The sequence below is a fragment of the Thunnus thynnus genome, chromosome 21 (assembly GCF_963924715.1).
Source record: "Thunnus thynnus chromosome 21, fThuThy2.1, whole genome shotgun sequence".
In the NCBI taxonomy this organism is placed as follows: domain Eukaryota; kingdom Metazoa; phylum Chordata; class Actinopteri; order Scombriformes; family Scombridae; genus Thunnus; species Thunnus thynnus.
In genome coordinates, this window is record NC_089537.1 from 917,529 (window position 1) to 940,901 (window position 23,373).

At 38.8% G+C, this 23,373-nt stretch overlaps 2 protein-coding genes across 5 annotated transcripts in view; one reads left to right on the top strand and one right to left on the bottom strand.

Moving 5' to 3' along the window:
* Positions 1–23,373, top strand: part of LOC137173324 (NLR family CARD domain-containing protein 3-like) — a 121,352-nt gene that overhangs the window by 50,574 nt on the left and 47,405 nt on the right. The gene's annotated exons all lie outside the window — the stretch shown is intronic.
* Positions 406–22,491, bottom strand: LOC137173325 (protein NLRC3-like). 2 transcript variants are annotated; one of them, XM_067578107.1, is made up of 21 exons: positions 22,359–22,491; positions 21,618–21,729; positions 19,677–19,823; positions 17,992–18,156; positions 16,903–17,022; positions 16,646–16,765; positions 14,825–15,039; positions 12,777–14,637; positions 11,828–12,001; positions 9,287–9,463; positions 7,776–7,949; positions 7,138–7,311; positions 6,521–6,679; positions 6,076–6,122; positions 5,112–5,248; positions 4,682–4,728; positions 4,183–4,397; positions 3,556–3,821; positions 2,707–2,823; positions 2,425–2,566; positions 406–1,574 (listed from the first exon to the last, which is right to left on the bottom strand). In XM_067578107.1, exons 4-21 carry the CDS (start codon positions 18,093–18,095, stop codon positions 1,258–1,260), a joined length of 4,566 nt encoding a protein of 1,521 aa, XP_067434208.1. In that variant the 5' UTR covers positions 18,096–18,156; positions 19,677–19,823; positions 21,618–21,729; positions 22,359–22,491; the 3' UTR covers positions 406–1,257. The 2 variants fall into 2 exon arrangements, with proteins under 2 accessions (XP_067434208.1, XP_067434209.1); XM_067578108.1 differs by lacking the exon at positions 17,992–18,156.

Sequence of the window (23,373 nt, forward strand, 5' to 3'; positions counted from 1 at the left end):
TCAGTCTATAATTACTCTGGCATCCCATAATCTGTGCTCTGATTTACTTGTGATTTGATTGTGTATAACTTGAACTCAGAAATCTTTCTCAATAGGAATATGTTGTTTTTCAGATTTTCATTTCTAACAGATGCTTCAGCTTCTTTGTTCATCAATAATGTTCTGTCTCCATCTAGTGGTGGAAACAACACTCCAACTTTTTCATCATTTGACATCAGACCACATTGTCTTCAGTCTGGTGAATTCCTGTAAATTAATTTTCACAGCTGTTCAGAGCAGCTCTCAGCTGAACTCTTGTCCTCTTCAGGTTGTGTTCCTGTTGGTCTGTTTGTGTTCAGGTTTTGTTTTTTGGTTGGTGGTTTTGTTCTCAGTGCAGCATCCCAGTCAAATAACAGAAAGCAACAATTGATGGTTTGATTCTGTTTATTTGATTTCTGTGCACTTCATTAAACCAATGTAAGAGATGAACAGAGAAGCTCCTGGGATTTTTCTGTCGAACTTGCTCTTTTTTTAAAAAAAGCAACATTTTATTTTGCTTTCTTATATTGACTATGACATGACACGTAGAACAATATGCACAAAAGTATGAGAAAATAAATGCAAAAGTAGGAATTTACCTTCATCTAAGTCACATCTGAAGCAGCGAGGTGAGCGATTTGTTTTATTTGTGTAATTTAGATGGAGTGATGTAGAGCTGATGTAAAAATTTAACCCTTTCTCTGCACAGATCTTGAACTCTTAGAAACACCAAAGTTAACTCTACATGTCAAATTAATGTGGGTTATACATGCTACTTAAGAACATACCTTCTTAAAACTCTAAAAAAGTAGTGGAGATCTAGAAAGGTGATGGTTCTCATTGTTGAAGAAGGATACGTAACTACTCAGTTAAGGCTTTTACATTTATTTAGAAAAAGGTCTGACGGCACTTTTCATTACATTTTTTGGATAAAACTCATGGCTTTACTCAAAAAAACCTTGTGTTTGAGTGTTTCATTTGAGGTCTCATGTAACAGCAACAACATCTGTTTAAGTTCATATTTGACAACACAACCTCTCAGGGGAATTATTCTCTGCTCAAAATCCATCCAATGTACTCCAGGTTTTGTTCGATCTTTTTCTGAAGGCCTTTTTTCCAAACGTGACTGAAAGTCTACTTATTAAAAACACAGGCTTAAAAGTCAAAACTTCTTATTAAAGACAGCAAGTAACTTGAGACTGTTAAACAGCCAGCTGTTATACAGGTTCATCATCACACTCAGCTCAACTTGAGCAGTCTGGAAAGGCACGGATCCACCTCATGGAGGGCAGCAATTAGAACTGAGCTGGCTTCAGTTCCCTTTCTTCGTACTGTGTCAATCACGTGTCGAGCTTTGTTTGCTAATGTGTTTGTTCTGGCTGACTGCATTTCATCATCATTTATAACACTATGCTCAAGAAGTTTATCCAGAAGCTGGTCTAGAACAGGTTCAGTAATTCTTCTAACAAACTCTGTCCGAACCAAGCGCAGCCTCTTCTCTGCTGGGACGATGTCCCCTGCTGGGAGATTCCTCTGTAGATTTTCCCTTCTTGGACCTGGAAGACAACCAGAAAAAAGACTGTTGCTGCCACTTTTAAACAGATACCTTTTAGAAATGATGAACATTTTTACAAAATCTCCATGTGGCGGGGAGGGGCTATCCAGGTAGCCAGCAATATGGAAACAACTACTTTATAAAAAGAAAAGAAAAGAAAAGTCCTCTTTTAAGCCATTAGGTGTAAGCGTTTGCAAAAAAGCTTCTGTCTGGAGCAACAGTCTGTACCTCTTCCCTCCATGTTTGGGCATATTAATCACCTGTATGCCCATAAATCTGAGATGGCTAACTTCATGCTTACATTCATTAAAATGCAGAGCGACACGGCCACTTTTCACATAAACAGACACAGATATAACGCTCTGTTTCTTTAAAAGATAATTTATCTGTGATGTTTGAGAAAACATCTTTGTTAATAGCATACCTTTTATCCAAAATGTATTTCAAGAATCCTCAAACACTCTTCTAACTGTCTGGATGAAAAAAAATTTCATCCTTTGAATGATAAAGATTTTTAACCATTTTCCCAAATTTCGAATAGGTTACCTATACAGGTAGCTGACGGGCTGCCATCTTTATTTTGATTCAGAAAGGTAGTGGGTTAAAAATCTTCTCCATCATTCAGCGGACCAAATATTTTTTCTTCCAGATTTATCTAAAATATATCTTTTTTCTTTCTTAAATACAACCTCTCAGAATTCTGTAACATTGTCTGAAGGCTGCATAACAAATCCAGAAGCGGATCTTTGATTCATTATTAGAGCAATAATGTCTTGTGGATTGTGGATTGTAACTGAGGTCTAAACTTTGACATGAGGTGAAGTGCTGCTGCAGCAAAGTGAAAGCTTTACCTGTCAGATACACATCACGTTTCCACACTGGTGTCCCCTCTTGGTCTTGGACCATCAAAGCCACTTTCTCTTGGTTTGTTGTGAGGAAAACCTCAAATGTTGGGTAGAAATTTGGTCCACACTTTGTATGAAATGGTGCACACTGAAAACCAGTAACAAAGTGTCATTTCACCAGTTGCAAAAAAAATTGTATCTAGTACTCTGATTGTGAATCTATTTTCCAAAAATGTACATATAATAATTAAGATTGTAACCATTGGAAGTGTTTCAGAACTGACTCACCTCAGGCTGAATTGTAGAGGCCTCAGGTTCACAGTGAACACTGTAACTTTGACCATAGATGAGATGACAGTCAGAGGAGATCCTGATGTACTCAGCTTCTCCTTGTTGGGCTTTAACCTTCAGTGATAAGACATTTTTATATGGTGTTTATTCTCAGATAGATAGACAATGATTTCTCTGCACTACTCATATTCTGTTCTTGAATATGCTGGACATCTATAGACAAATCTAGACGAATTGTACGTGGAAGTCAACAAGCTTCCATCACTGCGGTGGCAGAATATAACACTGTAATGTTTGTAAAGGATTTCCCTTTTTATCTGTCCAGGACATCCTGTAGAAGCAGTTCGATGTTGAAAATATAGATAAATTTATATGTTGTTAATTAAAACAAGAAAAGTTTCTTGTAAAAATATTATTTCTGTTTTTTCAGAAAAACATGAAAAATATCTTGTTAAAACAAGAAAAGTTTGTAACAAAAAACTGAGCCACTATTTATTTTGTCATGGTGGCAGCAACACGCTGCCATATGGAATACCTAGATATTTAATTTTATATTAATCTAGCCCACTATTCAATATTCACACCACCATGAGTGACACTGTAACAGACAATAATGCCCTCTAGAGATAACCCAGAAAAAAAACAACTAAAAACGAAAGAGCAATCTGAAGATTTCTAGTTCAGATTGGACAATCATATTATTCTTACCACAGCTTGAGAAGGTTTGATAACAGGTATAGAGGAGTGAGGTGTGGCTGACTGTTCAGCTTGTTGTGGAAACAGCTGTGGTTTAAAACATAAGTTCAGGTTGATGGTAAGCACATACTGTATGACAGGTAGTTTTACCTCTGTCAGAGGAATGTTGTCCTGCAGCAGAAATACATCGAGTATTCGATGATGTATGCATGGAGGTCGGAGGAACAGCAGAACCTGGCCACTAACTGTTGGTGTGCTGTTCAGAAACCTCTTAACGAGATCCCAGACCACACCATAGGCAGAGAGGTGAGGGATGTTCACAACCACATGAGTGTCTGTAATCTCCAGTGGCTCCAGGATGCTCATTCCATCATCAGTGATGTGGACGACAGACAGCAGACCTTCAGGGAGTGGAGCTGTGAAAAAACACAGATTTATTTTACTAACAACAACCTCCATATAATGTTAGTGCTTATTTTATTTGATTTCTAGGACACTTAGTCTGGTCGGTCAAATCATTCAACACGACTGTCAGCAATGTTAGGTGGAAATTTACTGAACACATTCATGCTCCCCAGATGATGAACCCTTTTATTTTCCTCTAACGCCACCCTCAGGACAATCTTTACATGTTTACCTCCACTGCTGGTACAACTCTAAGAACAGACAGAGTTTGTTCGTCTTGTGGCTGTAATGAACTCTGCAGCTTGTAGGGGTTGCTAAGAGGAGACTCATTATTGTTTTAATAAAACTCACTAACCACAATAATCAGCTTACCATCCATGGTTTCACAGTGTGGCAGCTGGAGCTGACTGAGAGCACCGTCAGGACTCTGGATGTTGAACAGCAGCCCTGCAGCCATCTTGCCAACTTGTTGTAGGAGGTTCTGATCCCATTGGACAGTCCTGTACAGTAGCTCTGCCTTCTGAGCCATAACAAACACCAGTCCAGTCAAAGTACACCGGAACACACCTGGACTTGGACACCTGACCCTGTAGGACACAGAGGAGCTGATTAAACAACATAAACACAAACTCATCCAGCCTTTTTCCTGGTTTGAATGAATAAAAACTAAAGAATGAATTTGCTGAACAAAATGTGCTGTGACTGCCGCAGTGCTTAAAAAGCTGGAGAGCAAACTGAACTGCTGGACAAGAGGTGAGTGAGGCAGCAGCTGCAGGAGTATGAAGAGTATGAGAAGTGTTAAAAGTGAAGCGTAATCACTGAAAGGAGTTAACGAAGTTCAAGGATGAAATATTCTGCATGTTTTGGTTACCTGTATGAAATGTTTGCAGACTCAGTCAGCACTTCGGGTGTGAAGTCCTAAAATGCAGAAAGTGACAACATTAGTTACAGAAACTGACCACTAGGACATGATCCTCACTGCTTCAGTTTCTACTCCACCTTCACTCTGTACTGTTTTTCATCACTTGGTTTGATTATCACTAGTTCACATGTCTAAATGATCAGTTGCTCTTTAACTTTACACTGCTACATTGGACAGCAGCTGGTGCTTTCACAGATGAGGAGGTAGAAATGACTTAGGAGGAGTTTCTGATGGAGGAGGAAGGAGCAGAGAGTGAGAGGAGAGAAAACGAGGAGAGTTTAGATGTAAGGAGTATTAACCTCTGGAGGAACCTGAGTCTGATCAATAACAAATTAATAACAATTTTAAAGTAAAAAATGGACATTTGTATTGACTTTACCTGCCAGTAACTTGTTCCAGTCAGATTCTCCCTGCACACAAGCTGCTGCTTCTTCAACCTCTCTGGATCATCAGGATCCAGCTGATCCTCTCTGTTGTCCTCAGACACATTGAGGGTTGCGTTGGATGTGGACGCACCTGGTGGGAGATTAGAGCCATCGGATGTGGAGAAGAAGACACACAGCAGATGTTAAACTCACTTCTGGACATCCTTGTGGTCCAGTGGGTTAGACTCATACAGAAAGCTGCAACACAAAGTCCCAATTTAAGGCTGGACAGAGACTTTCGCTACATGTCTCCTGTAAGTCTCTACTGGAAAACCTTCCAGTAAAGTCAAAATGGCAAAGAAATACTGTAAAAAGGTTCAGACAAAGCACATCAGTCATTTTTCAGTCGAGACCACATTTGAACAAAAAAATTCCCAAAACCAAAGTTAAATTTGATTTACAAAGTGTCCATTAAGTGTTTTCACTGTATTATTTCAATCATTGCAGTGAAGAAAAGTGTCTTGTTTTGCACAAACTATCAACACAACAACATTTTAATTGTTGAATTAGGAGTCTTTGGACATTTGAACACAAGGACAAAACCCAAACTTAACACAGAAATGACTGCAAATCAAACTGAAGACCTTCTTGCAGTGAGACAACACATTGTCTTTCCCAACAGTCAAAACAGATCAGCACAAAGCAGAAGAAAATACCAGAAAATTCTAAAAATGTCTAATATTATAGTTCCCCAGAGTGCAAGATGATGTCTTCAAATGGGAAAATTTTCAGTCTGAATCTCTGATAAGTGATTAAACGCACCATGGTGCATTTAAAGTGGAATAAAAGCTGGTGGGCAGAGCTTAGTCAGAAACAGACTTCACAGGGATCAAGATTTAATCGCAACTAGTTTTCTTTAGATGTGTATTTTGTCATGTCACAATCACACTTTGAACTGGTCATGGTCTCAACACTCACAGTCTTTATGTCTGTCAGGTGCAGCGCTGTTTCGTTTGTCCTCCACCCTGTAGGAATAAATACAAACACAGCAGTTATCTGGACTGTCTTATGAAGAGAGTTCAAACAATCAGACTGTATCTCTTTACTAAAGATAACTCTGGTGGTTTCACACAACCAACAAGCTGTTAATCATTATCTGGACTTTCAAATCTGACTATAAATAAATTTACCTGAAGTGGGGATTAATATGGACTTGTAATGCGTCCCAAAGTGCAAACATAGCCCAACAAAATCAATATTTACACCCCAAGCTTTTGCCAATACATCTCCCAGAAAATGTCCACTAAGGGGAGATCAAGTTCCCTTTTGAGTTAAATTTATACTCAAAAGATGCAAAAGTTCCTGCTTACATTAAGATAATTACTGAACTGCATTTCTGCTTTCAATAGAAACAGTCTCTTACTTTAAGTCTGAGGATCCAACTTCATCACTGAAGTCTAGAGGATAATGTTTGGAAACATCAGTGAATACTGGAGACTCTGATTTTTTCTCTTCCTCCACACAACCACTCATCTTGTAGTTTCCAGGCCATGTGACAGGTGAACCATCAGAATCAGAGATCCTAGACACAAATATACATTAATATATTTCAGTCAGAGAATCTTCAATCAGGGAATTGACCATTTATAGCAAATGATAATACAGTTAGAGTCGGAGGAAAGGGCTCTGCTTTTTGAGGGAGACTCAGTAGGAGAACGAATCCCCTCTTAACAAACATTAAATCTTAATTAAATCAGCTTTACTAAAAAAAATTCAGACATAAGAAGGATGGGTTGGTGGATACTAATCAGTGAGGGTCAGGTTGTTGACAGGGTAACAGTGTCAGTTTATGGGCGTTGCTGTATGAATGTATGAATATGAAAGGGTGGCGAAAGGTGAGCTGATGCCAAGAAGCTGATGAATGAGCTAACAATGATGAAGCATGAATAAAGCAGCTGATGCCAATCAGTTAATGAAAATGTGACTTCTGTGCTAATAAATGGACTCATCAACATGGACTGACTTCAACTCACTACTGACCTCAAAGTCTGAAGTCTACAGTGTGGATTCTCCAGAAAATCACGCAGCACCTTCACTTCTGATTCCCGCAGCTTGTTCTCTGTCAGATCCAGCTCTCTCAGGTGGGAGGGGTTGGACTTTAGAGCTGAGGCCAGAGAGGAACAGCTGATTTTTGACAAACTGCACCGACTCAATCTGAATAAAAAATAATGATGTAGATAAAAATAAATTTATAATCCAATTTGATGTGTTCAGGCTTTAAATGTGCAGTTGTTTGAGTGTGTTCTGAATGATCAACATCAGTGAACAGACATTATTCATGAAAGCAAACCAAAAAAAAAATGTCTTTGGCAAGTAAACTTAATCAATTTAAAACAGATATTAGTTAATAGATATTCTGTATAGAGAAGTGACTCTTTACCAAAAAAGACCAAGAAAAAATACTTTCACAACTAACAGTGGACATTTTCTACAGTTTCTTTAAGAATCAATCATCTTTTATAACTACAGACTAAATTTTCTACCTAAGAAAATTGAAATATAAAAAAATAAAAATAATAAAATTGACTGTATGGATGTATGTTATGTATGTACATATATATGGTTAAGTTGTTAAATATATAAGATCAACAATAGTAATAGACAGGCAGTGAACTGACCTCAGAGTCTCCAGTCTCCACTGTGGACTCTCCAGAAAATCACACATCAACTTCACCCCTGAATCTTGCAGCTTGTTGTGACTCATATCCAGCTCTCTCAGATGGGAGGGATTGGATTTCAGAGCGGAGACCAGAGAAGCACAGCTGATCTCTGACAAACTGCACCGACTCAATCTGAATAAAGAATAAATTATGTAGGTAAAAATAAATTTATAATCTAATCAGGAGGTGTTCAGGTTTTAAATGTGTAGTTCAGCATTACCCTGTGCTTTTCTCTCTTTATATCTCACCTCTTAGCCAAATGACGTGCAGTTGAGGATGATACTTAGCTGTATGTGCCTATGAAGGCTGATAATCATACTAAAATACTGTTGATGATAATAAAGAGTATGGTCTAGATCTGCTCCATGTGAAAAGTGCCCTGAGATGACTTTTGTTGTGATTTGGTGCTATATAAATAAAATTGTATTGAATTGAATTGAATTAAAATTACTAACTTAGAGGCCTGCTCGGCTGCTGTGAAAAATGGGTGTCAATTAATTTCCTGCTTCTGAATTCAGATTAAATGTGATGCTGCTAGGAGCTTAACTAAAACAAGAAAATTAGACCATATTACACCAAATCTACTCTCCCTTTATTGGCTCTCTATCCTTGTTAGGTCAGACTTTAAGATGGTTTTGATTACTTATAAATCCTAAATGGGCATGCTCATTTGTACCCGTCTGATCTCCTTCAACCTTATAATCCATTCCGAGCTCTCCGCTCTCAAAATGCAAGGTGTCCAAATGCAAGGTGTCCCAGGAGTTAAAAAGAAGTCAGCAGGCAGCAGGGCCTTTTCCTATTTGGCATCCTTTCTCTGGAATTATCTTTTTGTCTGACTGTTGAGTCCTTTAAATTCATACTTAAAACTCATCTTTTTTTCCCTGAACCTCCAATTAGTTGCTTATTATTTGATTGCTTCAGGCCTTTGTAATTGTTAGCATTATATTTTTCGTTGGTTCGGTCTCAGTCTCAATGAATTTATTAAGCCTTATTAATTAAAAACTATGTCTGTCCTGCTTACAAGATTATTGTAAACATTCTGATAATCATTGCATTGCATCGCTCTAACCCTCTGTTTATTGGATGTCTTTATTACTTTTTTTCTCTGTGAAAGTCTTTTTTTGGGGCATTTTCTCTTATTTAGGGTTTAAGGATAGAATATATTATACGCTGTACAGCTTGTAAAGCCCCTTGAGGAAAATTTAAGATTTCTGATATACTTAAATATATTTGCCATGACTTGACAGATGTGTCTCTTTACCAAAAACTACTATATAAACACAAATTTACTATAACAACAGTGGACATTTTTTATCTTTTATTTTATTCAGTCGCCTGTTAACTACAGACTAAATTTTGTGAAATAAGAAAAAATACTGAAAAAAGAAAAATGGATGTAAGCTATGTATGTACATCAAATAGTTTTGTTGTTAATTAAATATATAAGATCTAACAGTCAGTGAACTGACCTCAGAGTCTTCAGTCTACAGAGTGGACTTGATAGAAAATCACACAACAGCTTCAGTCCTGAATCCTGCAGCTTATTGTTGTAGCTGAAATCCAACTCTCTCAGATGGGAGGGGTTGGACTTCAGAGCTGAGACCAGAGAAGCACAGCTGATTTCTGACAAACTGCACCGACTCAATCTGAATAAAGAACAAATGAAAAAAATCCATTTACAATCCAATCAGGTGTGTTCAGGTTTTAAATGTGTAGTTCAACATTACAATGTCCTAATCAATGAGCTTTTCTCTAAAATAAGCAGAATACCTTTGTCATTGTGTTATTGTGGATCATCATAATTTCAGCCTTCAACGAACATCATCCGAATGTCACCACAACTTTCAGACACAAATGTCAACACTGATTCATAAAATGTTGCTGAACTTCATAAAGACTGTAATTAGAGGAGCAATATCAAATCAAACATGTTTGACCAAAATCTGTTCATTACACAACCTTCTTCTTCCTGTATTTGGTATCTTAGAAGGTATCATGGATGTATTCAAAGATGGCGCTGCGTTCATTCCTGTGAAAGTTGCTCAGTGGAAGTATGAGGTATTTTGGCTTCAGTATGAAACCAAGAAAGTATGCTACGTTTCTGCTTCCTCACACTTCTGCATTTTTGGTCCCATAGAGCATCCACAGCAGAGTCCTTCTCCACCCTGGTCGGTTCAGAGCATGCATGTCTGAGACTTGTGCTGGCCCAGCTAGTTGACATGCCGACTTAAATGGGATAGAGTAATTTCATTATATGGCTCTTTTAGACTTTCAAAATGTTACTGGAATGAATGGATCAAATTCTGATAATAAAACAAGTCATTTCGTGGGGGCTGCTCAGAAAAAATGATCAACTGTTTTAAGTTGTAATTACACTATGTCAAAAGAGCTCCACAGTAAGAGAAGGTATGGTAATTAAAAAATGTAGAAGAAGAGGTTGACATCTATCTTCAAACAGCAGCAGATACTTGATATGTATAACTCATATCAGTTTAAGCTAAACTTTAGAAGTAATTTTTACACAGAGCATCATAAATTTTGTCCTCCATCTCATAACACTGGACTCAGGTTATAAGGGGATTGCTTCAAAGACAGTGTGGACAGGAGAAATCACTACAGACACCAATAACTCCTTTAATGTACATACGAGCTGGTGAGTATTGTCCCAAAATAGGCTTGAAAAATATGTACCTACTTTTTGTTACTATACCAAATATCCAGATATTGTCCCAGAAATTTATGAACCAAAGATCTGGAGTTTTAGTCAAGGATTTTGAAAACTATTTTTTCTTCTTCAGGTTCTGTATTTCAGAACATTCAATTTGAACTAAAATAATGTATACTTCATTCTCAACTTTAATTTAAGTAAGTTTATGGCTGCCAATGGAACTGGTACACTGGAATTTATTGATGATATCACTGCTGATAGAAGCAACAGGATGCAAAGGTATATGGGAGCATTCTGTATGCTCAGATTCAGCCAAATGCATCAAAACTAATTGCACCGCATTTCATCACTCAGCAGGACAACAATCATAAACATATATCCAAAGCAACCAAAGAGATTTTCAGGGTGAAGTGGTGGAATATCCTTGACTGGCCACCTCATCTCAATCTGATAGAGCTGCATTCCAGTTGCTGAAGAACAGACTGAAGGCAAAGAGCCCACAACAAGCAAGAACTGAATGTGTCTGCAGTGAAGACCTGGGAGAACATCAGGGAGAATATGAAGAATTTGCCATGGGTGTTCCCTGGCCTGGGCACTCAGGGCTGCAGCCCCAATGACTTTTTCATTAGATTGATATAGACTTCTTTGCATTGCAATATAGCCAGCTAAACCATTAGCATTGATAGCTTAGTTGTGCCTCCCCTTGGCTAGGGACACCAAACTAGCCTAGTCTCGTGTTAAATTATGAAACTTTAGTCGTTTGAGTAGTTAGCTTTTTTCAACTCTCATTCATGAAATTGCCATTGTATCATGGGTTTTGAGGATTTTCCATCATGTAGGCCAAGTAATAATGGCAGTGGGTATCTGATGTGACGCTCATTTTGGAAGAGACATTTGAGTGGCTAGAATATTCATGTGCAGATTTTATGGTAAATCAAATTCAAACCCTTCCTTCCATCTCCAATTTGCACATTTTTTAAAGGTGCATTGTGTAGAATTTAGTGGCATCTAGTGGAACAGACTTAGCAGAAATGGAATATAATATTTATAAGTATGGTTTAATTAGTGTATAATCACCTGAAAATAAGAATCGTTTTGTTTTTGTTACCTTAGAATGAGCCCTTTATATCTACAAAGGGAGTTGGTCCCCTCCCACGGAGCCAGCCATGTCGCACCACCATGTTTCTACAGTTGCCCAGAACGGACGAAACCAACACTGGGTCTAGAGAGGGCCTTTTGCATTTTTCGCTAGTTTTGTGGCTACTGTAGGTTCTCTTACATGCTTTACAGAGCCTGAATAACAAAATAGGTGTAATTGTCGGTCTGACTGAACTGTACATACTTCAGAGTCTCCAGTCTACAGTTTGGACTCTCCAGTCCAGCAGACAGCAGCTTCACTCCCGAATCCTGCAGGTTGTTTTCGCTCAGGTCAAGCTCCCTCAGATGGGAGGGGTTGGACTTCAGAGCTGAAGCCACAACTTCACAGTGAGTCTCTGAGAGTCCACGGTGAGACAGTCTGTCATGACACACATATACAACATATTTTGTAATAAAAGAGGACACTTTATAGTTACTTCATGCATTTGATGACAAAACAGTTTGACGTTTCCTGTTTTGATTAATATCTTTTCACATCAGTGGTCCGGCTAATCGAATCTCACTGTCTGATATGAAACAATAATTCTCATCACTCCCTTGCATACCTGCAGACTTTTAATCTTTGTTTTGCCTTGCAGATGAAGGCAGAGAAAATGGAGTTACAGTGAGACTTCCGTAATGTGCATGTGTCTATGTGATCTAATCCCATTTCAGTATCCATAAAGTTAGCATGAGGCCATCTTGATTAGAAACCCATTTTAATAAATAATCAATTTGGAGGTTTCAGAACTTACGATTTAGCAACCTTTCATAATCTTCTAAATCTAAATAATCAAAACCCTAATAAAAATAATCTTATGATGTTTATACAATGTAAGTAGCACCATAAATTGGAGCAGGGTTTTTTTACTCCATGTTCTTAAGAAGAAAATGTGGCATCCCCTAATATTCCCCATGCTCACTATTAAATGGCTCACAGACATTGTGTGAAAGCAATGTTCTAGGCCTTCAGTAATCTCCTTTAAAAAATGATACAGATGTTCTTTTAAACTTTCAAATATAGTGGTAAAACAGAATCTGTTGGATTATTAGTAGAACACTATTTTAACAATAGTATTCATTTAAAATAATAATTTATATTTAGTTATATATGTAAAGTACTGATTTATAATGTTAATCACATCTGGACTTACTGTGCCCTTCTGCAGTTCCTCACAGCTGGGATCAGTCTCCGTCGTCCCTCCTCTGATGTGTTGTACTTCTCCAGGTCCAACTCATCCAGAACCTCCTCTGACATCTGCAGCATGTAGGCCAGAGCTGAGCAGTGAATATCAGAGAGTTTCTTCTCTGATCTGTTCTCTGACTTCAGGAACTCTTGGATCTCCTGATGTACTGAGCGGTCATTCATCTCCATCAGACAGTGGAAAATGTTGATGCTTCTGTCAGGAGAGATATCGTACATGCTCATCTTCTTTAGGTCGTTGATGACTTTCTGGATGATTTCTGGACTGTTCTCTGTCCAACCCAGCAGGCTTCCCAAGAGACTCTGGTTGGACTCCAGAGAGAGGCCATGAAGGAAGCGAACAAACAGATCCAGTTGGCCATTTTTACTTGTGAGAGATTTCTCCATGGCTCCCATCAGAAACACATCCAGGGATGAGTCACGGTTATCAGTGTTTCTGAAATAAGCAGAAGTCCTCTCGAGGAAAGACTTTGGTTTTGATTCCCTGTGTTTGTAGTTTTTTCCCAGGAGGTCCTCCAGTACCTCTGTGTTGCTGTTGTTGTAACAGTGGTACATGTAGACTGCAGCCAGAAACTCCTGAACGCTCAGATGAACAAAACAGTAGACTGTTTTCTGGAAGATCACACTTTCTCTTTTGAAGATCTCTGTACAAAATCCTGATAACACTGAGGCCTCTGTGACATCAAGACCACACTGCTCCAGGTCTTCTTGATAGAACATGATGTTTCCTTTCTCCAGATGTTCAAACGCCAGCCTCCCCAACTTCAGAAGAACTTCCCTGTCAGCCTCCGTTAGCTCCTGTGTACTCTCATGTGCCTCATCATACTTGTGCTTCTTCCTCTTTGTCTGAACCAGCAGGAAATGTGAGTATAGGTCAGTCAGGGTCTTAGGCAGATCTCCTCTCTGGTCTGTAGTCAACATGTGCTCCAGAACTTTAGCAGTGATCCAGCAGAAGACTGGGATGTGACACATGATGTGGAGGCTCCTGGTTGTCTTGATGTGTGAGATGATTCTCCTGGACAGCTCTTCATCACTGAATCTCCTCCTGAAGTACTCCTCCTTCTGGGCATCAGTGAAGCCTCGTACTTCTGTTACCCTGTCAACAAATGTAGGGGGGATCTGATTGGCTGCTGCAGGTCGGGAAGTTATCCAGATGAGAGCTGTGGGAAGTAGCTCTCCCTTGATGAGGTTTGTCAACAACGTGTTGACAGATGATGTCTGTGTGACATCAGACACGACCTGCCTGTTCTTGTGGAAATCCAATGAGAGTCTGCTTTCATCCAGGCCATCAAAGATGAACAAAACTGTACAGACAGCAAGCTTCTCTGCTGTGACCTTCTGTAATGTTGGATGGAAATCATGGATCAGCATGAGAAGACTGTACTGCTCATCTTTGATCAAGTTCAGCTCCCTGAATGAAAGCAGAATCACCAGACTGACATCTTGGTTTTCCAAGCCCTCTGCCCAGTCCAGAGTGAACTTCTGCACTGAGAAGGTTTTTCCAACTCCAGCGACGCCATTTGTCAGAACAACTCTGATGTGTCTCTCTTGGTCAAGTAAGGCTTTAAAGATGTCATGACACTTGATTGGAGTGTCATGGAGGGTCTCGATCTTGGAAGCTGTTTCAAGCTGCCACACCTCATGCTGGGTATTAACCTCTTCACTCTGACCCTCTGTGATGTAGAGCTCAGTGTAAATCCTGTTGAGGAGGCTTTCACTTCCTGCTTCATCAGTTCCTTCAGTCACATGTTGACATCTCCTCCTCAGACTTCTCTTATGTTCATCTAAAACATCCTGCAGACCAACATCCACTGTAACACAATAACAAAAGGTCTCATCAAAAATGTATTTGACTGACAGATAATCTCATGTTAGTTTTCAGTAGCCAAATGATAATAATAACAGTGAGTAAACAGGAAAGACGATGAAGAGTTTAGATTTGTATGTAGAAAAAAATCAAATTGGCATGAGGATCAGCAGACAGATCTACATTCTTACTTTGTAAAGTGCTAGTCTGACTGTCTTTCTGCAGTCCAGGTCTCATTCTGGATCTTTTTCCACACTGGGGACAGGAAGAGTCGTCTGATGAAGTAGACTGGTCCCAGTATGAGGTGATGCACTGTCTGCAGAACCAGTGTCCACAGCTGGTAAGGACCGGATCCCTCAGGACGTGATGACACAAAGAACAGCAGGACAGCTGCTCCTCCAGAATCCTTAAAACATTGTAGAAACAGATGTGGATTTATAGTCTGGTTACCTCAGCCTCAGCTCAGGTGGCAGATTATCATGATGATTGATAGGTAGGAAGGCGGAGCTAGGGGTGCATTCCAACCTATAGTTCTTTTACTTTTTGCTGAGCAGCAGGGAACCTTTCTTTGTTGCACTTAAATATCTACTTAACTCTTTCAGATTGTAACTTGTAAATCTTTACTGTGATTTTAACTTCAGATGTGTAAATATTTTTGGTGAACTCAAACATGGTTCTTCAGGTGTTCTGTGGCAGAAATATCATCATAATTTCTGATTACAAAAACAGGTTAAGATCTATTTGGTTAAATAGTAACTACACTAGCCCATTATGGCCTCTCAATTTCAAAATTCAGGCCCTCTAATAAGTGTGCTGGTGGTCGTTTTGGAAATTATTGCTCTGTTAATAAAATTTGAATACTTATAGTAGCTTTGATGTCTACCATGTGGGCGTTGATTGACAGCTGTGATTGACACTTGGCTGATCTGCTGCTGTCCCCGGCTCGAACTCGCACTGAGTCGGACTACTGTTGCAAAATCTCACTATGTTTAATGTTACTTTATAACGATACCTGCCATGTTAGCACAACTCAGCGAAATAATCTAATGTTAGCCCAAGTGTGCACCACTCCGTGACCACTCCGTGTTCTCAGTAAGCTTGTGTTCATTTTGATCAGGGGTAGCAGGTCGTGTTTCAGAGCATGTAAGGCAACATCCTGCACTCCTTATTTGGAAGGTTCGATGGAAAAGATGGCACCGACCATATACTGCAACTCTGGGCTTCAAACCAGCTCCAATGCAAACCAATGGGTCATTTACATCTACATATACCAGTGTTTCCCCTATATTCATTACATTTTGCAGCAGCGCACCGCTGCTGCAAAAAATAATGAGCGCCACTGCTAAAATTTCACACGATCATTAACATGAATTTAATATGATTAAAGAGTAGCATAGCTCTGTTAAGGAATAGGGCAGTGCATAATGTGTGTGCATTGTAAGTGTGTGATTGAGTGAGTGGAGAGAGCAAATAAATGCAAGCGGAGCAGAGGAAAAGGTTAGCAGTAAGTTGTCTATGTGGCAGTAAATGTACAGTACAGGCTACAGTGTATCAGTTAATAAATACTGCAGCTTCTCAAGACCAAGAAAAGACTAAAGTCTATTGAAGGGGGTTAGCCCCAAGGTTAACAACAATGCATTAGCCTAACCTGACCAGGCTCATGTAAGTTGGACTGACTTTTAAGGTAGACCAGCAATTCTCATTTGAGTGTCAATTTTAGCCGCTCTTAAACAGAGAACGGAGAAATGTCTGGCTGCTAAGTGTCTTCCAAGTTTTTGATCAGCCATCCCCACCCCCACCCCCACCCCCACCCCGGACAGCGCCACCCCTGCCACCCCAAAACAGTCAACCTAGAGGGAACACTGTATACAGTCTATACTAATTACCCTTTAAACAGTTTCCGTACCAATAGTTCTGCTTCATGAATGGAAATCTTATATCATAGCATTTTCTCTTCCTTATAACTAAATCATCTTTGATCACATCAGTTTACAGTAGACACAGTCTCTTACTTTGTGTCTGAGGGTCCAGGTTCATTACTGAAGAATGGAGGCTCTTCTTTAGAATAGTCACTCTTCATAGAAAGACAACTGGATACTGGAGACTCTGCTCTCTGTCTGTGTTGCTGACTTCTGGAAACAGCAAAAGGTTTTTAGTCACATTATATAAATACTGTTAAAATATCTAAAGGACAAAGGGTCTCTCAGTTCACAAATGAATGTCACTGTCAATAGTCTGCTAGAGATAAAGCTTGTAGCAGTTTTCTCACTTTGTGTCTGAGGGTCCAGGTTTGTTACTGAAGAATGGAGGCTCTTCTTTAGAATAGTCACTCTTCATAGAAAGACAACTGGATACTGGAGAATCTGCTCTCTGTCTGTTGTGCTGACCTCTGGAAAAAACAAAAAGTTTTATTCACATTATATAATCACTGTAAAATGACCAAAAGACCAAAGGGTCTCTCACTTTGTGTCTGAGTGTTGAGTTGAGATTTCTTTATGAGAAACACTCTTTGGGCCCTATTTTTGTGCTGACACAGGGCGCAAATCTGCCACTGTCACCCCTATTTTGAAAAAAAACAACAACACTAGGCTCCTCAGAGTAAAAAATTCTCAGATGTTCCTGTGTTTCTAAAACAATTGAACAAACTGCTTTAATTGTCTGCATCCTCCTCCAGAAGAACCTCTTTGATCCCTACAGGGTTTCCCTCACAAAGTAGAGCCAAGTTTCTCACCTCTGTCCTCATACACCTGGACCTGTCTGCTGCTTTCAAACCATCACATCTCTTAGCCTTAAAGTCCAGATGAAATGTCATTTTGAGAGTATATAACTTCCGCACAACTGAACTGCCCCATTTTGTCAACTTGCTCAGATTTTGTTGAATGGACATTTTTCCTTTATTTTTGTGCCTCTGCTATTGGTAAGTAGGCTACATAGTTAAAGGGTTTCTTTATTTGTTTTAATTGTGTTTATTATTGACATACAATTGGGAGTCTGCATAGGGTGTTTTATTTTGAGAATTGACCAGATGCTCTGTGCTGTTTCTGTGTCTGACTTCCTGCCCGGCTCGATCTGCTCTGTGCAGCTTGACGTGTCATCCGTCAAAAATACACTAGATGCATGTTTAGCGGAGAGCCTTTTCTGGGATGCTTTTGAAACACACTGCAGTGTGTCTGGTGGAATCACAAGCATTGACTGGAGTGGATGTCATCAGCTCCGGTGGCTACATTTTATGTTTTTGGGACTCTATTTTTGTTCGAGGCGAATACACTTCTAAACTCTAGTTTCTATGGAGCTTGAATGTAAGTCTGTTTGGACAAAAGTGCCTGCCAAATTAATGTAATGAAATGTGATATCTTACATTGTGTCTGAAGGTTTTTCTTTGGATCGGTCACTCTTCATAGACTGATAACCAGATTCTGCAGACTCTGATCTGTCCTTCCCCTCCTCCACACAATCACTCATCTTCTGGACTTCAGTCAATTTGAGAGGTAAACCAGAACCACTGATTGTGAGGTCAGCTCTCCTGGTTAAATCATCATTACAAAATATGAACAACTGTGTTAGAAAATATCTGGTTACATGTCACTCAGTGCAATGATGTGACTCATTGACGTGTTTTTACATGTTTTAACAACAAGTGTTGCAACAATACAGTGTACTGCAGTGCTGTAGTATTTTGGTGTCTAATAAACCTTTAAACTCAGATCTGTTACTTAAACTGGCCGTCATAAATTGTATTCCATTGTCTCACAAATACCTGAGACAATATGATAAAAGGTGTTAACTAGTCAAAACACTAACCATAACCAACTGTGATAGTTGCCGAACCATAACCAGACCTTCATGTACAGTAGTTGTGTACTCGTCCATTATGTTGTTAACAACAGTGGCACTGACATGAAAACATGGTAAAAATGTTGTTTAATTAAGAGCATGAAAGAAACCTTACTGGCATCTCTACACTGTAGTAGTACGGCATACACTGTAGTACCTTTTTGTCCAGCCCCAGTTGTGTAGTTATATTAACAGTAGCAGTAAGAATAATACTGGCAGTAATAGCAACAGTTGCAGTGATACTAGTACCACTAACAGTAGCATTAATACCAGTAGCACTAACAGTGATATAATAGTAACAGTAATACTATTGGCACAAGTAAACCAGTAACCTGACTACAAACTAAGAACACAAGATTCAAGACAAACAAGTCTGTACAACACATCCAGTAGTGAGAAAACAAGGTAACTATAAAAAAAGCAAGGGTCATTACTTCACTGTATAGTGCATGAACACACATGGTGTCACACTCTATGCTAGATTTATAACAGAATGGAGCTTCTGTGACTGAGGTTAGTAACAGACTAATGTTAGTTAATTAGTTAAGCTGTGATAATACTCAAACTAAATAAACTCTGAGCCTGTTAATGTTATTTAACGTAATTTACAGTTTTTGATAGAGTGAGCAGGTGGACAGCAGGGCAGCAGACAGATGGGATTACAGCCCAGGTGTTGATTTTATCACAGCAGAGACTGTTTCATTCATAATGACGATGCATTATTTTCTGATGATCGAGTTAATAGTTTCTGATAGCCATGAAATGTATGCCTTTGTTATTTTATAGCTAAGGGCTAATTTATTATTATTATTGTTATTATCATTATTATTATTTAAAGTCTGGCAGCAAGCAGAGCATTATAACGTTGGTATTATGACGTAATGACCCTTTCTTCATTCATAGGTTCCTTGTGATAGACGAGGAAGTTCTCTTTGGCTTGAAATATATTTTAAACGCTGTCACCTTGACACAGATGTGCTACTTGACTCCAACATGAAGCACAAAATAGAGTTTGAATCTCGAATTCATGAGTCAAGAGAAAGATTTTAAGTCTCTCAATAGCATGGCAAATTGTGAAAATGTACTTTGAATCAAACACAAAAATGTCTCCAACAAACGTCTTCCCTCTACAGTCCACAGAGCTCAGACTCTGAACAGAACAGACTCTGAGACTTTGAACATAAATAGTACTGTGGTGTTAATACTCACCTTGCCTTTTACATCCTGATTTCCTCCTTTTGCTCTTTGGATTGTAAAATGGAGTCTGTTGACTGCATGTTTCCTCCCCTCAGAGCTGCTCCTCCCCTCTACATCACACATGTCGTGTACTGCAGTTCTATGGAAGATTCAACATGTCTAAACAAAAGATATCAAACATAAAACAAAATAAAATACTATAAACATTATATTGTGGATTTCTTTTTTAGGTAGGTATTTACAGTGTTAATAATTGTCATAATTGAATAAAACATACTAAAAGGACTATCATGAGTTAAATTAAACAATAAATTATTTTTCATTGGGACATGAGTTTCCATGCCACATTAAAATCAAACCACAACAGAAAACTAAGTGAAAGGGTTTAATGTATTTCAATGTTATCCAGCAGAGAGAAGCATAGACCCGCAAATACAAAATTCATCACTGCCATTAGTTTTCATGAGGAGGTGCACAGGAGCTTTTTTGAAATGAAAATGGCAATTTGATTTCAAAGAATTTTAAGAGAAAAGGCTAAATAATTGTCATTTTAGCATTGATTTTCTTTTCGTTATGACACAGCTAATACATACATAATTTTAATCAGTTTTCATTTAGATATTCTGAATCTTCCATACAGCACTGCAATGATTAGGAGTCTGATAAACCTTTAAAACTAAAAAGGAGAAAACAGTAACTTAACTTCTGAGTTAAGATATGATCAGAGTTTACTCCTCCACACATCTCTTTGGCTTGACTTCCACATTCTATTATTTCCCCCAGACAAAGCACATAATAAAAATGTTCCTACCTGCAAAACATTCTTGTGCAGCCTAGTAGTAATAGTGACACTAATAATAGTCATAACACTTTAAGTAGCAGTAATAGTGGAAGCATTATCACTAACTTTATCGGTAAATTACAATTAATAATTTAATTGATTGAAAATACATTAATCAACAACCTAGAAGACAAGGGACATATCAACATGGTAGATCGGCCAGGCAGATATATTATTATCAGTCTCATCAAGTCGTGGTCAGGCTATCTTAACAATTGGAGAGACAGTAACATTAACAGAAGCAGTAGCAGTAAAATTACCATCACTGCTACTCATTGAAAGAAAGCGTTTAGAGTTGGGGTTTGGTGGATCTGTGTAATTTGTTAACCGGGACATCAGTCACAGTCAATTTGACATTCATACTCTCTAATTTTCACTCGCGCCATAGGCTGTTGTAAAGGAGAGCACCACTGCAACTGCAGCAGGCTGAAGTCGACTAAACACAGCAGAGTACAGTGATGAAAAGATCTGCATTTGATCAGCTTTATTTTAGTTGATATTGATTATTTATATGTCTGGATCAGCTCTAAGTAGCAAATGCAGCAATAATAACAGTAGCAGTAACAGGGGTAGAGCAGCGATTTTAAAAGTGTGGGGGTTCTAGAGGTGGGACATGAGCACAGCAACCCCCCACCTTCGAGCCCTGTTCCAGTCTCAACATGCAAAATCAAAATGAATGGCATGCATTTCAACAATTTTTTCTACTGCTCTAGTTGTAACCACTGCTTCAGCTTACCATAAAAAATTACCGGGACCATATGAGTGTAACAACTCAGGAGAATTTATTTAGGGTCTGGTAGCAGTTTAGTACTTACATCCAGTTATTTGTATTAATTGCTGTACTGGAGCATTGCTATCTTTATTATGCTTAAGATAATCACAGAGTATCTTTACCCTACTTCCTTACATACCTTATAGACATGAAATGAAAGGAAACTTACACTTCCATTAAAATGAAATGGATAGTTATAGATGCAAAACAAATTGGACCCTGGTAACAAATCAGTATCAGTAAAGAGTCATTTCTGAGTCCATGGACTAGTACAACCTAAACTGTCTTCAATTTTTTTTTTTAAAAAAAGTGTCTCTTTTAGTAGGAATCCAAAGGGGACCTTTAATTGTCTTTAATTGTTGTTCAGGAGGTTGTATAGCAGCAGCTGTCAGTTCCTCTCCAACAGCCACAGGGAACAAGCCGTCCCTCTTCATCTGAGGTCCTCCTCAAAGCTTACAGGAGAAAATCACATAAGCAGGTGATTTGAGGCTAGTGAGTGCAAAGAGTGAGCAACTAGCTCTCACAGGTCACAGCTACAACCATCTGAACCCTTTTTAAGCTCAATAATAGATAGTAATATTACTGTGGTCTAGCTTTAATACACAGTGCAAGCTATAGCTCATTGTAACTTATATTAAATGCAAAACACGCATTACTCCCTAACATAAGGAGTAAAACTATGACGTCTAAAGCAACATATTCCTTTGACATTTAACTTAGAACAGCATAAACTATGTGAGTTTACATTCTGAACACAGAGGGAACTTGTACATATTCTTGCCAAAGTCCACCTAGCATGGTGGCTAATTAGCGATTAGCATGCTAATAAACATTAATTTGGTTGTTAGGACTTTACCATTAGGCAGACAGATGTCACACATCTTAAATATGAATGCTCACCTTTGTCTATGACTATTTAAAAACGACAATAGAAGTGACCAAATATGCCTCCTGGCTTACATTTAGGATAGTCTATTTCATTTATGTTCAATGATGTTAGCTGAGCTGACACATCACATAACAAGACAAAGTTACAAAAGAAAAATCTACATTACTAACTAGTTAAATAGCTGTTTCATACCTCTGATCTGTTATTCTCTAATCTGTTATCACAGCCGCAGCAAGTAACTGATGCACCATTGCTGAATGCACAAATGTAACTTTACTATATATAAATACTTCAACTGTTTACTCCTCCCTGACCTGGTGGGTTGGTCAAATGGCTGTGATTGGATGGATGGCTCTTCAATTAATCTAACTTGACCAATAGTTTTTTCATATATGGGAAACTCAGTTTCGTTTCATCAATGACTACCTCAGGAAAAAGTGGGGGGGATGGAATTATGTTTCTGTGAAAGTGCGGATGTCAAAAATAACTGGAAGCCACAGAATTGTTAAAAAAATTCAAAATAACAGGGCCAACAGTGGAAAACTGAAAAACAGAACTAACATGGGAAATAGAAACAATGCAAGGGTCAGGCTGGATTTGGGACCTGACACTCTAGAGCTTACTAACAAAATAAGCAAGAAATTATTTGGACAGCTCACAGTCAGGTAGAGAAGAGAAGTGGAGGGACCAGTAATTACTGAATCAAGGACTGAAGCAATTTGTAGTGATGAAGTTAACATATGGTTTTTAAAGGTGTTATGTGCTATTTCAGACCTGTTTACCTTCCAATGACGTTCAGATTTTCTACAGTCTTTTTAGCGCTCAGTTGTGATCGTTCAACCAGGGGAGGTTTATTTCCTAGTTTTAAACAGTGCAATTTGGTCAAGGATGGATAGGCATTGGTTGTTAAATGAATTCAACAGAGCATCAGATTGAGAGGAAATAATGTAGAATTAAAGGAAGACCATGCACATCCTGTTGCTCTACGGCCACAGCCTGTTGCTCTGCAGCCACAGCCTGCTGCTCCCCGGCCACAGCCTGTTGCTCTGCGGCCACAGCGTGTTGCTCCGCAGCCACAGCGTGTTGCAACCTGTTGTAAGTAAGGAAAAAGACATCACCTGCAAGCACGGGTGCCAACTGGATGTTAACTGAAGCTCATTTAACGGTCACAGATGTCACTAATGAGAGGGAATTTCTGATAGTTACA

What these genes read in the sequence shown, in the direction of transcription:
- LOC137173325 (XM_067578107.1), bottom strand. Translation starts at nt 18,095, where the DNA reads ATGAGTGATTGTGTGGAGGAGGGGAAGGACAGATCAGAGTCTGCAGAA. An exon ending in AGGAACTGCAGAAGGGCACA is followed by an intron (nt 12,002 to 12,776) that starts GTAAGTCCAGAT and finishes GTGTCATGACAG; the next exon opens with ACTGTCTCACCGTGGACTCT. An exon ending in TGGAGACTGGAGACTCTGAG is followed by an intron (nt 7,312 to 7,775) that starts GTCAGTTCACTG and finishes TTTTTTATTCAG; the next exon opens with ATTGAGTCGGTGCAGTTTGT.